The 13,751-nt window shown below is 42.1% G+C and overlaps 1 protein-coding gene across 1 annotated transcript in view; it reads right to left on the bottom strand.

The window, feature by feature from the left end:
* Positions 1–13,751, bottom strand: part of DMGDH (dimethylglycine dehydrogenase) — a 78,981-nt gene that overhangs the window by 19,209 nt on the left and 46,021 nt on the right. Inside the window, exons 9-14 of the mRNA XM_065406675.1 lie at positions 11,376–11,529; positions 9,929–10,094; positions 9,021–9,151; positions 7,122–7,339; positions 6,075–6,232; positions 5,252–5,311 (exon numbers count right to left, since the gene is read on the bottom strand). Coding sequence (XP_065262747.1) covers positions 5,252–5,311; positions 6,075–6,232; positions 7,122–7,339; positions 9,021–9,151; positions 9,929–10,094; positions 11,376–11,529 — 887 coding nt within the window. The remainder of the gene's footprint in view (positions 1–5,251; positions 5,312–6,074; positions 6,233–7,121; positions 7,340–9,020; positions 9,152–9,928; positions 10,095–11,375; positions 11,530–13,751) is intronic.

The raw sequence follows: 13,751 nt of genomic DNA, 5'->3' as shown, positions 1-13,751 counted from the left end.
TCGCTGGAACATCTTGTGGCATCCTTGCAACATGTCTGAAAAGTGTAAGGCGCTGCCTGTGGACAATGGCTCCAGTAGTCTGTAGACCCGAGTGACCAAAAACATATGCATTACAGATGAAGTCATTCCACTTTATGTCCGGTATATGACGTTGACATTTTGTGTGGAAAGCCTCCAGTTTTGTCCAGTCTGCGCGGTGTAGTGTCCATGTTTCGCAGCCGTACAACAGTATGGGAAGGATACAGCTCGAATAAACCCTGAAGTTGGTTGTCACACTAAGATGATGTTGATTCCATATCTGTTGTAAACGGCCCATGGCAGATGCTGCGATGCCAATCCGGAGAACCTCCGTGTGAGAATTGGAGGAGCTGGTAAGTATAGAATCCAGATAGTAAAAGCTGGAAACTGATTCAACAGTTTTGTTGTTCAAAGAGATTGGAGTTGCAGGCGGACCTGATCCTAGATTTTGCAGTTTCGTCTTTGACCATGAAGCATGGAGACCAATCTTAGCTGACTGCTCCTCCATATGCTGGAGTGCCTCATGTAACCTGTCAGGGCTCTGTACTAAAAGAACAACGTCATCAGCATAGTCAAGATCTGTGAGCGAGAGATCACCTATCTCAATGCCCATGGACCTGACAGAATGCTGCATTATGAAATCCACTGCCTGACAAAAGAGTGCAGGGGTCAGAACGCAACCCTGCCTAACACCAGATATTGATTTAAAAGGCGCTGACATCCGGCTCCCCAGACAAACACGGGCAGTGGTTCCATTATGTAGCTCTCTAATCAAGTCCAGCAGAGTGGTAGGGACACCTATGCCCTTTAAGGCCTTCCATAACGCAACACGGTCTACTGAATCAAATGCAGCCTTAAGATTAACCTATGCTATGTGCAGGAGCTTCCTGAACTCGCGCTGTATCTCCGACAACAAATGAAAGCCCAAAATGGCGTCTAATGTGGACATGTTCCTCGTAAAGCCTAACTGTTGGGGACGACGCTTCCGATGTAGCAAAGGCTCCAGGCGTGCCAGCAAAACATGTGCAAACACCTTCCCTGGAACAGAGAGCAAGGTGATCGGCCTGTAGCTCTTACATTCGCAGCACGGTCCCTTGCCCTTATAGAGTGAGATCACAATACCGTCTTTCTAGGCGGTTGGCAGGGTTCCAGTTCTCCACACCAGACGAAAGATAGCCAGAAGTGATTCTGCTACAGGATCAATAGCACATTTTAGGAGCACTAAGAGGGTGCCATCAGCACCGTCTGCGTGTACGTTTTTCCGTTTAGATGGCACACTTCAACGTTGGTGCATCAGTACAAATGTCTGGATCTGGAACTGCAGTGACTGCCAGATCATCCAGCTTTGAACAAGCAGCAGCTGGAGGATGGTTCAGGACATTGTGATAATGTTCCACCCAGTGTGAGAGAATGTCATCATCCGATTTATAAGGATGGCCTTGGTTGTCGTTCAGAATGCCGTTTGTAGTAACTACCTCTTGACCACTGAGGTTGCGAATGGCGCAGAATGCTGGCTTCAAGTTGCCCCTGGCTAAGCCAAATTCGACATCTTTCGTCACTTGGTTATAATATGCCTCTTGATCTCGGAGTGCCAGGGTGCTAAATTTTCGCTTCAACTGATTACGAGTGCACTTATCACCATGCTGGCGGGCTGTGGCCTTCAAATTAATTATCTGGAAGGCCTCCTCTGATAGCCCTGGTTGGCGTGCTGGATGCCTATAGCCAATCCTCTGCTCAGCAGATTGGTTGAGGGTAGAAGTGAACAGGGACCAGGCAACCTCCACATCGTCTGGCAGATTAGCTAGAGCCGAGAATCTGTTGCTGATGTCAATACAAAACCTGTTGGCTAAACCTGGCACATGGACTGTGTCGATGTCAAACTTCTTCATCATCGCAGAGGGCTTACCTGCTCGCTGGAGCATCAACACCATACGGGCGACCACTAGATGGTGATCTGTGTTCGCCGAGCTTCCGCACCACAATATACTCTAAAGGAGGCGAAGAGATGCCTATCGCATGTAATAATGTGATCCAACTCCTTCTGAGTGATGCCATCATGAGAGATCCATGACATCTGGTGTATGCATCGCTGCTTGAACCATGACCCAAGAATGGAAAGATTCTGGGAGGCACAGAATGTAAGCAAGAGGCCAGAGTTATCATTGGGTGTGCCTGAACCATAATGTCCAATGACCTGTTCAAATCCAGTTCACAGGAGCCAGTAACTGCATTTATGTCACCCAGGATCATGAGATTATCATGTGGAGGGACTGTGCATACTAGATGTTCAATTGATCATAGAAATGATCTTTAATTGAGTCAACAGATTCCTCTGTTGGCACATAGACTACTATGACAGTGAGGTAACCATGCCGATGTTTAAGATGTGCAGTAAGTAAACGAGGAGACATGGGCGTCCAGGTTGTCAAGGAGGACTTGGCCTCGCCTCACAGTAGTAGTGCTACCCCATATAAATGCTTGGGGCCACCAGAATACAGAAGTAAAGAATCTTCGACCTCATGATGACCGTGATAGATCAGCCTTGCTTCTGTTTGTCCTGCGATTGATATACCAACATGGTCCATTTCGTGTGAGACAGCGACCTGATGGCTATGCCTGTGAAGAGTTGCAACAATCCAAGTTGCAATTTTGGTGGACTGTCAGAGATCCCTGATACAATTGGATGCATTGTCACAATGTACTGCAGACGTGCCTGCCGACATCAGAGGACTCGCGTCCCGAGGGGGGCTTTGGCACGAACCCGTCATGTTTGCACTGAGGGGAGATGGCACCAACAAGGCCTCTACAGCTGAAAGTAAAGCAGGGGCTTTAACCCTGGAACTGAGTACTAGGTTATTCTTGCTACCATCTGTGAACTTGAATATTACACCCTGTGAAACTTGAGATATATTTTGTCATAAAATGGCTTTAAAACTGGATACAACTGGAACCTTCAGATGTCACTGTCATGCCCACTATATGCACTGCTAAATAAAGACAATATTCTGTCACATTTATTTTTCTGTACAAACTGGACTTTATAATTTTATGGCTATCACTGAACCTCTCCTTTGGATAGCAACACTTGACCATGGTGCTCTTTTAATGCACTGCCTATTCTGTCTTACTGCTTAAAAGAAAATTAACTATTACTTCAGAAATAGACTCTAATCATTAAACATCTTTGCATATATATTTCAGGCTCTTGGATGATCATTTGCATCAGTGTACATCTGGAGAAATTCTGTAGACTTCAATCGGATTGCAAAGTGTAACCACACGAAAAATATTGATCTATTATCTGTATAACGAGGGTAGATACAATGGGCATGTTGTGCCAAATTCTGATTTCATTTGCACCAATTTAAAGCTGGGGTGACTCAATCAGAATTAATGGACTCACATGTTATAATTCAAAGCAGAGTCTAACCTATACTATTTTAATTGTTAGATAGTTTGAAAGGCCCATTAAAAGCAATAACTACATCTATTATTTTGAACATAAAGTTTGATGCAGTATAAAATTTGCCAATAAATTATCACAAAACGATTATGTCAGTAAAGAGAAGTATAACTTGTGTTAATTCCTGTAGTTTATATTTAAATACAACCAATATTATGCCCTAAGCCCAGTCCCACTCCCTACGTTTCGAATTATGCAGCAATCCATTTTGCTGATGCAATCTCTTAAGTGGCTTTATAACTAAGTTTTACGCTAACACTGATTTAGCTTATTGTGTCTAATTCATCAAATTCACATTGAGCAATTCTTTTGAAATATTTATTGCTCATGATATTTACTATATCAGAATAAATATAGCATGAGATCAGAGAGAATACTGCTGCATTGAACAACTCATAAAATAATAGAAGGCAGATTGAAACATTTCCGATTTTCTATAAAACAAATGTAGCAGTGCAATTAGTACATTAGTCTGCTTTAAAAATACTTGCCTTGAGGGTCCTTAAATATCCAATCTACTGAAAATGCTATTATTTTAATATGTTAAAAAGACGTACATACTTGTATTTGTACGTACATAGATGGTACATTTACAACTGTCTGATCTAATATATAATTTCGGCAAAAACAAACATGGAGAAAAATGTAAAATCTTTTTTGCAACAAAGCTACACATAATAAAGGCATTACAGTAACTCCTCACTTAAGTGAATCCAATTTCCCCATAAGAATTAATGTAAATGAGGGGGTTAGGTTCCAGGGAAATTTTTTTCACCAGACAAAATACTATATTATATATATATATATATATATATATATATATATATATATATATATATATATATATACACACACACACAGTATAAGTTTTAAACAAACAATTTAATACTGGTACACAGTGATGATGATTGTGAAGCTTGGTTGAGGTGGAGGAGTCAGAGGGTGGGATATTTCCTAGGGAATGCCTTACTGCTAAATGATGAACTAGCAATTGGCTGAGCCCTCAAGGGTTAACTCTCACACTCTACAAGGCAGCAGGAATGGAGGGAGGGGAGACAGCATCGCAGACAGAGACACACACCGTGTGTGAGAGAGAGAGATGCGCATTTCCCCTTTAAGTAAGCTGACCCTACTCTTAAGTACACTGCCTTGTTAATTAGTTCAGCTTGCTGAGACCGCAGCTGCTGCCGGCAAGCTCCCTCCATCCTGAGCCCTGCCGTGTGTCCCCCCTGCTCCATGGAAGATGGGGTAAGCAGGGTGCAGGAGCAGGGGGGAGGGGGACACCCTGACAGCCCCCCTCTTCTTCCCGCACAGCAAGCAGGAGTCTCGGGGAGCAGCTCCAAGGGCAGGAGCAGCACATGACAGTGGGGGAAGGGACAGCTGAACTGCCGGCAATTAATAGCCTGCTGGGCAGCTGCTGCACAGGGAACTTAGGGGAGGGGGGAGCTGATGGGGGGCTGCTGGTCCACCCTGGTTCCAAGCCCCCACCAGCTAGCTGCAATGGGCTGCTCTTCCTGCAAGCAGTGGACAAAGCAGGCGGCTGCGACGTTAGAAGGGAGCATTATACAACTTTAAACGAGCGTGTTCCCTAACTGATCAGCAACGAAACAGCATTAACCGGGACAACTTTAAGTGAGGAGTTACTGTACTTTTGCTTCACTCATTTACAAATATCTGTATTTGCAATGCATAGAAAATTGTTTTTTCTTTTAAAACATTTATGGAAAGAACCTTCCAGATAACATAACTTTTAAAATAAGACAGACATACCTTGTTTAACTTGATAAAATAGTCCAGTCCAGCTTCCAGAGGATTAGTGTCACAGTTCATCTGTTAGAAAAATAAATATTTAATCCATAAGTGATGGCCCCACAGGTTCTCCCATTGTTTTCACTTCTTTTGTTTCTAGTTTTCCATTTAATCCTTTTTATTTTTTATGTACAGTGGGTCAAATTCTTCTGTTAGCCAAGTGCAATTCACTGAGAGCTGCATGTGTGTAATTTTAAGCAGAGTACCTAATGCTATCCATAATACAAAATGTAGCATCTTTTAACATACAAAATAAAACTACAACTCAATAAGAAATGAGACATCTTGTTAAAATAAAATGAAATCAACACAACCATGAACAAATAAGGTGCATCCAAAATAGATGTCAAGTATCAGGGGGTAGCCATGTTAGTCTGTATCCACAAAAAAAACGAGGAGTCTGGTGGCACCTTAAAGATTAACAGTTTTATTTGGGCATAAACTTTCATGGGTAAAGAACCCACTTCTTCAGATGTGGGTTCTTTACCCACGAAAGCTTATGCCCAAATAAATCTGTTAGTCTTTAAGGTGCCACCGGACTCCTCGTTGTTTTTATCCAAAATAGATGTTTCTCTGCCAAAAATGTAATGAGTATAATAGTTATTTTTACCTGGGAAAGACACAGTTCATCATAATAGTAGCTTTCCCTGACTGAAAGAAAATCCATCTAATTTCTCTCTATTGCAGATTGAGAAACCCAGAAGAAAATGTAATTCTTTCTATCTAGCTGCGACTAAAACATGTATAAAAAAAAATGGAATGGTAAAAATAACTGTTTTCAAACCTCTGCTCCCCAGGCCCGGAAAGCTTTTTCCAGCCTTAAGGCATTCAGAGCATAAGTTCCAAAGTCATCAATTCCTTCTTCCTGGCCTGCTTCCATGATGACATTGTACAGAGCTGCAGAATCTTCTTTTCTATGGTAGAGTTCCCAACCCAGTTCACCTGTTATAAAACCAAGGTTAACAGACTAATCAAATCTAGAATTAAATAATCCCAATATATTTAGTGCTAGCATTATTACTCCAGAAATAAGTGCTATGAAAATTAGAGCTAAATGTCCCTATTACACAGAACTCATTAGTAAGAGAGTGCAGAAATTTCCCTTCCCCACAGGAGCTCCTGAAAGAATTGTACCTCAGTACATAAACAATGGCACTATTACTCTAATTTAAACTGATGACCCAAACCTGGGAAATAAACGATTCAGTAAGAAGAGGACAGGAAAGAAGGCCAAAGTCAGAGATGATGTTTAAAGGACATGTAAATTATCAATTGGTAAATCACTCAAGTCTAAGTCTACACTGGTGTAATACATAAACTGGAAGATGTCAGTTACACCAACGTGGACTGCCTCAGACTGAGCTCTGAATTTGGCCTAGTATGGTAGAGATGGACATAGAGACAAATGAAAATAAAAAGTGACTGGCACAGAAAAAAGGGGAAATAATAAAAATGTAGCACTTATGCTTTCTGTTCTCAAGGCACTTTACAGATACTAATTTAGTAGTAATTCAAAATCATTCCTTAACACTGGTTTCCCACCAAAGATCACACTGTTTTCGAAACTGGCCTTTACTTCTGTAAAAAATATATATATACACTTTGGGGTATTTTTTTGTTTGAAAGATCTTGGAAATCCTTCTTAGTTCCTGACCAGAAAATGTTTGACAATCAATGTACCGTTTCTCTCTCATTTATGTCTATTTATAATTTGATTAATCTAGTGCTTTCAAACACATAATCAGTTTCATTTCTCAACATAATTTTAGTCATACCAGTTATTTTCCTGGCTGCCCAATTATTTTGATAGTCTGTTTTCCCTACCTCTTACCTGAATAGGATATCCTAATAGCAGTAGCAGCAATATCAGAAAGTTTAATATATCTGGACTGAAGAAATTTAAATGCAGAATCACTAAGATCCTCAATGGTCAGTTTCTGGAGAACCTTTCGTGCAAATGGACCTGCTATGCCAAGTACTCCCATCTCATCTGTAATGTTTTTAATCTCAACATTGTATCCACCCTTCAGTGCCTCCTCTTCTATCCATCTGCATGTGAAGGACAAGAGTTTTATTAACATTCTCATTCAAGGTAATTATTTTAGCATTTGTTCCTGGGGCAATAGTCCATAGATTTATTGTAACATTCAAAGTAAGTGTTCTGTACGATGATGATAATTAAAACTTGTGTATCTTGTGGTAGTGCCTTGAGGCCCCAACCAAAGATCAGAGCTCTACTGTGCTAGGCGATGTTCACACACACAAATGAAGAGCCCAAATAGATTACCATATAAGTATTCAGCAGCACTTGAAAAGACAAACACTATGGAAGTCATGGGTATGAGGCAGCCGCCAGACATATTGACCAAACTATCTGCTTTAACCCATTAATCTGGCAATTACTAATATTTATTTATTACTAATTATGATGGGCCAAATCCTAAGGCCTATTCCCAGGGAGGGGAGCTCCACACCAACCTGACTGAGCCTGAGGATAGTCAGGGCAGTGTGAAAGAGGGCCTAGTGCTCAGCCACTCCACCATCACAGCCCGTGGAAGCCTTAAAAAGAATAAAGTGTTCGTGCAAATGAGGAGCTTCTGAAACTGCTTCTGCTGCTGCTGTTGCTTTGCAGACAAGAGCCTTCTGCTCTTGCTCCTGTTGCTTCCACTGCAATGATAATAGCTGGAGCAGTAAGGCTTGCAAGTGCTGCTATTACTCCTGAGCAGCAACAACTAAAAGGGGATTCTGAATCCTACTTCTTGTACCACATTTCACCAGATTCTCTCTTCCAGACCCAGTTCTTCCCTTCTGGGGCACAAATAGTCCCAAAATAACCAGAAAGCCTATTTGCTTTGAACAGCACAACCCACATTCTCCTGTTTTCAAGGCAGTCTCTTCCCCAGTCTACTTCCCGCTTCTTCCATTTCTTCCTTGGTATATGAAGCAGCTGGGTCTGGCAGGCCCTCTACCCTTTCCTCCCTGATCCCCGAGTCTGCAGAAAAGCACGGGAAAGGGAGGGATTTTATGAGTATGATTCTTTCCAGGACCCCTGAACCCTCTTGAGACCCAATTGCAGTGTATACTTCATCACAAAGGCAGGTTAATAATTGGTGTAAAATAAGTTTTCTTAGATGTAGGATAAGTGCAATAATTGAGGCAGTTTAGTACAGAGCTAGAGAAGGAGAGGTTTTAAAAGGGGAAACAGTGGTCCCAGAATAGAGGGTCGAAAGCATCATAGGACTTAAAATGGATATGCCTTTAGATCCAGAATGTGTGTAACCACAAAGGCAACAAAGAAAAGCAAGTAGTAAACACAGTGAGCATAAGAAATCTCTTAAAACAGATACAAATTCCTGACATAATCATACAATGTAGATTCCTCAGATTATTTAAATTGTTAGTGAAAAGTTCAGTTTTAACTCTTAACAACAAAGTCTCTCAAAAAGTTCACAAAATAAATAAAGAGGGCAGTATTCAAAATCTTATAGTATATAGTTGGATACGTTTTCTTAAGAAATCCCAAGGCATAGTTGGAGGACCAAACAAGGCTGTTGAAGTTCTTTACAAATAAATACATTGAGCCGGTTTTGCCACCCTTATTCAAGTTTAGTTCGTAAATTGCAAGTATTCCCATTGATTCCAATGGAACAATTCACATCATAAGGCATCACTCACAGATGTATCTATCTGTATCTATCTGTGTACTGTATCTATCTATATACACACTTACCTCAGATCATGGAGCTCTGACCCAGAACCAGTCACCAGCAAAAACTCCCCTGGAGACAGGTGAGAGACGGTTAGCTCAGCATAGACATGGCCTCTCGGTGTTAACATGTGACTTATATTTGTAGCACCCACCTACATAGCAGAACATATAATCATTTCATTTGCAAAATAAATTCTTTGAGCTCTTGCAGGTCCTTAGTGCAAAATGTGAAAATAAAATGCTTGTGTACATAAGTGTACAAAAATCTTTAACCAGATCTCTTATATTAGAAAGTATGACTCTCTCTCTCTCTTTCTTCTGTTTTTAACCTCATTAGTAGAAGATTAATGTCCTATTGCTCAGGATTATGGTTTATAATGGAAATTTCACATTTTTCATATGAAAGAAATTAAAAATGAGATGCTTGAAATAAAGGTTTAGTCAAGATCTTTATAAATATTTGTATGTGTATGTTACAGAAGACTTTCTCAATCCAAAATTGATAGAAGAATAGATTTCCAATGCAAATTCAGTCAATTTTTTTTCTTAAGTTTGCTGTTTATCAAAGCCAAATATTGTGCTTGCCTTATTCACACAATTGTTCCCATTGAGTCACGTGAATAAGGCATGCAGGATTTGGTACCAAAAAGATGTGTGCGCCATGAGCCTGCCAAAGGTGTCTAAGAGGTGTTTACTACTCTGAGCTAATCCAATATAATCTCTGCTGTGTATAGTCTTGATCTAGCAAAAGGTCTCGTTTGACAGAAAAGTATTTCCAGAGGATTCCTCTTTAGTGTTTTTTTTTTAACTTTCTGAGATGAAATGTAGAGATGGTCACATTATTATGCCTCTATTTCCCTTTCTCCATTTCTGAAACTCTTCCAGGGTGCCTGACCCTAAGTTAATAACATTATCACAGTCTTGTTTACCTTTGGAATGACATTTGCAAACAGGTGATCCAACAGTTTAACTGAATCATTCCCTTTGACAATAAACTTGCCAAATGGTGTCAGGTCAATCACACCAACTTTTTCCATAACCTGCTTATATTCACGACCCACAGGTTCAAACCAGTTTGTGTGTCGAAAACTGGGTCTGAAACAGAGTATTTACGCACATAAAACACAGAATACACATCTGGTTATTTACAGTCTAGCCATTTTGTGATCTATTCAGCAAAATATATTCCCGAAATTCTTTGTTTTGCAAGTCATTCAAAAGCATTAGAACCTAGCCTCTTTTATTTTAGGTAAAAAGTGACAAAGAGTTCTGTGGCACCTTATAGACTAACAGAAGTATTGGAACATAAGCTTTCTATAAGGTACCACAGGACTTTTTGTCACTTTTTACAGATCCAGACTAACACGGCTACCCCTGTTATTTTAGGTAGTTTATCCTTTATTTTCCTCAGTGTAACAATGGGTTAAATATTAATTCATTTAACATGAGAGTCAAAAACAAAATTGGCAACAATAAACTATGTAACAGTTTGAATAGTTAAAGTGTAAGAAAAAATTTCTAGTTCTTCATTAATTAACCCTGGGCAAATTTACTGCTGACTTTGCTGAGTCCTTTATTATGGGTTAGATTGCTGAAGGCTTCACCTGGCTGCACAGGGAAGAGTAGGGATCCCCTTACTCCCCTTCTGAGCCTTGCTCAAATTGTGACTACAGCTGAGGATGGGAAAACAGGGCTTCTTGCCTGATACAAGGGAAGGGATAGCTCAGTGGTTTGAGCATTGGCCTGCTAAACCCAGGGTTGTGAGTTCAATCCTTGAGGGGGCCACTTAGGGATCTGGGGCAAAATCAGTGAAGGCAGGGGGCTAGACTCAATGACCTTTCAAGGTCCCTTCCAGTTCTAGGAGATGGGATATCTCCATTTAAAAAAACAAAAACAAACAAAAAAAAAAACCTCCCACTGGAGGCAGGCAGGCAGGGGGTGGGGAGGATCCTGGGCCCTGCCACCTTTACTCACTGGTTGCAAGCTAGTTCCATGAAAAGAGGTGAAATATTTTACTCCCTGCAGAGCAAGTGGGGAGTAAGGGAGGAAATGTGACTTTATAGTTACAGTTTGTTCTCTAGTCTGCTCCTGGCCAGTGCAGCTACATGCTGCCCCTTACCCAGAGCTGTTAGTAAAGTTACAGTGTAATTCTATGTGTGTGCTTTAGAATTTATGTATCTTTAGAATGAAATAGATTTTAAAATATAGATAACAAAATCAGAACAACAAAAAAATAACACTTATTTATAAATAATGCTTCTGAGACCTTCTTTAGCTAAACTGCCTGAAAAGTATATGATTCCCATCAATCCTAATTCAATCAACTCTTGCCTTCAGGACAATAGACCAATACAAAAGTGGTAATTGTTCATTTACTTGTATCCAATCTCATCTCCAGGCTTGTAGAACCAATGAGGTTGCTCCCATCCTGCATGGAAACCCATTGAGCATTTAGATTTAAGCACTTCATAAAGCCCACTGACTCTCTCTGTAGGTCTCCCAGCAAACCTTTCTTCTTTAGGATAACCAACTAGAATGGTAAAAAGAAAAGAGGCATACTAAATATCATACACCAAGAAAGCAAAACATGTTAAAAAAAAAAGTCAGCAACTGCATACCTAAATAAATATTTCTAATATAGTTCTCAGACTTTTTTTTCCGCGGACCACTTGAAAACTGCTGAGGCTCTCGGCAGACCACTTAATGACCTTTCCAAATGCTGTTTGGACTATTAGTTAACTATTGTAAAGCGCTTTGGATAAAAGCACTACATAAAAAAAATCTTAATAATAATTAACATTTTTTGTTCGACAAATAAAAGCACACGACTCATATTTTAATATCAGTAATCTTACCTTTCTAATGTGCTAGATATGCCCTCTCTCCCCGCCACAGCAGCCTTCAAGCTGGGGCTGGGAAGGGGGGGGTCTCTCCCTCTCTCCCCTGCCGCGGCAGCCCCCGAGCTGGGGCTGGGAAGGAGGGCTGTCTCTCCCCGGCACCCGCAGCCCTGGAGCTGGGGAAAGTCGCCTCTTTCTCTGGCCGCCGCAGCCCTGCACGTCCCAAATTCCCCCCACCCCCCCTTCTCAAACCACTACCCCCTCCCACCTACCCCCTATTCCCCCCAAGGCCACCACCTCACCTTACATGTGCATCTTTTCCAGGGTTCAGGCACCTAATTAGTGGAGCCATGCCTGCGCGGCTCCACTAATTAGGTGGGTGGCCCTTAATTCTCTTGTGTGCGGCCGCACAGCCGCACACCTTAGAGAGAACTATCTGTAGTCCACCTGAATGGAGCTCGCAGACCTCTGGTGGTCCGCAGATCACAATTTGAGAACCTCTGTTCTAGAGGTATTTGGTATCATGCTACCAAATCAGAAGGGTAATGTTTTCTATTCATTTTCCATTCACTTTGCACAACTGCGAAATCTGGATGAACAAAGGGAGTTAGGTGTTGCGATGCTGAATGTCACAGTGCCTAACTTTTAGGCACCTGAGTTAGGTGCCTAGCCTCCCTATACAATGAATGGGGAGAGAGAGACATCTTAGGGTATGTCTACACTGCAATTAAAAACCCACAGCTGTCCTGTGCCAGCTGACTTGGGCTCACAGGGCGTAGGCTAAGGGGCTGTTTCATTGTGATGTAGACGTTCTGGCTCGGGCTGGAGCCTAGGCTATATGGCCTGTAAGATGGGAGGGTCCCAGAGCTCAGGCTGCAGCCCGAGCCTGAACATCTATACCTCAATTAAACAGCCCCTTAGCCTGTGCCCGTGAGCCTGAGTCAGCTGGCACAGGCCAGCCATGGGTGACTAACTGCAGTGTAGACATATCCTTAGAGTGCAATTCACAAAAGTCAGCATGCTGGGCAGGGAGCTGCTGACCAGAGGGGTGTGTGCTAAGCCCCACTCATCTCACAGAGATAGGTGCCTATCTCTGCTAGTTCTCAGCTGTGAACCCTCGCCTGGAGTTAGGTGCCTACTCTGTTTTAGCAAGAAGCTGGGGTTGTGGAGAAGAACCTCCTTTATAACTTTTAGCCTAGTGCTTAGTGTACTCACCTGGGATGTGGGAGACCCCCAAGGCCCCTCTCCACATGAGGGGAGAAGGGATCGAACAGGGATCTGCCACCTCTCAAGTGAATGCTCTAGCCCTTGGGGCCTGGGATATTCAGTGTCTGCTGTTGAAGCTGTTGCACTCTGGCTAAATGCTTGAAGAGTCATTTGGGCCAGAGAGAGAGAGTGAGCGAGTGTGCATAAGCATGAGAATGATTCTATAGCCTGGTGGTTCGTATGCTCACGTGGGAAACCAAGGGTCCAGTCCTTCTGCTCCCAGGACTCCCACATCCCAGGTGAGTACTCTAACCACTGGGCTAAAAGTTATGAGGGAAGACCTCCCACCCCAACTGTTTTGTGAACTTGCCTGAGGGACCCAATCCAGTAGATGTGCTCACAGGGCTCCTACTGGATTGGGCCCCAGATGTGACTTAGGCAGCCAAATGCCTATCTTCCCCTGGTTTGTGACTCATTCTGGGGCACAGGCAGGAGAGACGCCTAGAGTGAGGCAGCAGTGAGCATGCTCAGAGGCAGACACTTAGGCACCCAGGGAACTTTTACCCTGAAAATTTAGGCACCTACCGGGTTTGGCTACAGTTTTGGGCATCAGTAGGGACTCAGGCACTTAATTCTTTTTGTGCATCTAGACCTAAGTGACTACACCAGTTGCAAGGCAGTGGGGAGTCAAGCTTCATCTTTCTATTAA

The sequence above is a fragment of the Emys orbicularis genome, chromosome 6, assembly GCF_028017835.1.
Source record: "Emys orbicularis isolate rEmyOrb1 chromosome 6, rEmyOrb1.hap1, whole genome shotgun sequence".
In the NCBI taxonomy this organism is placed as follows: Eukaryota; Metazoa; Chordata; order Testudines; family Emydidae; genus Emys; species Emys orbicularis.
The sequence above is the reverse complement of the archived record's forward strand: the minus strand, read 5'-3'. Positions and strand labels throughout refer to the sequence as shown.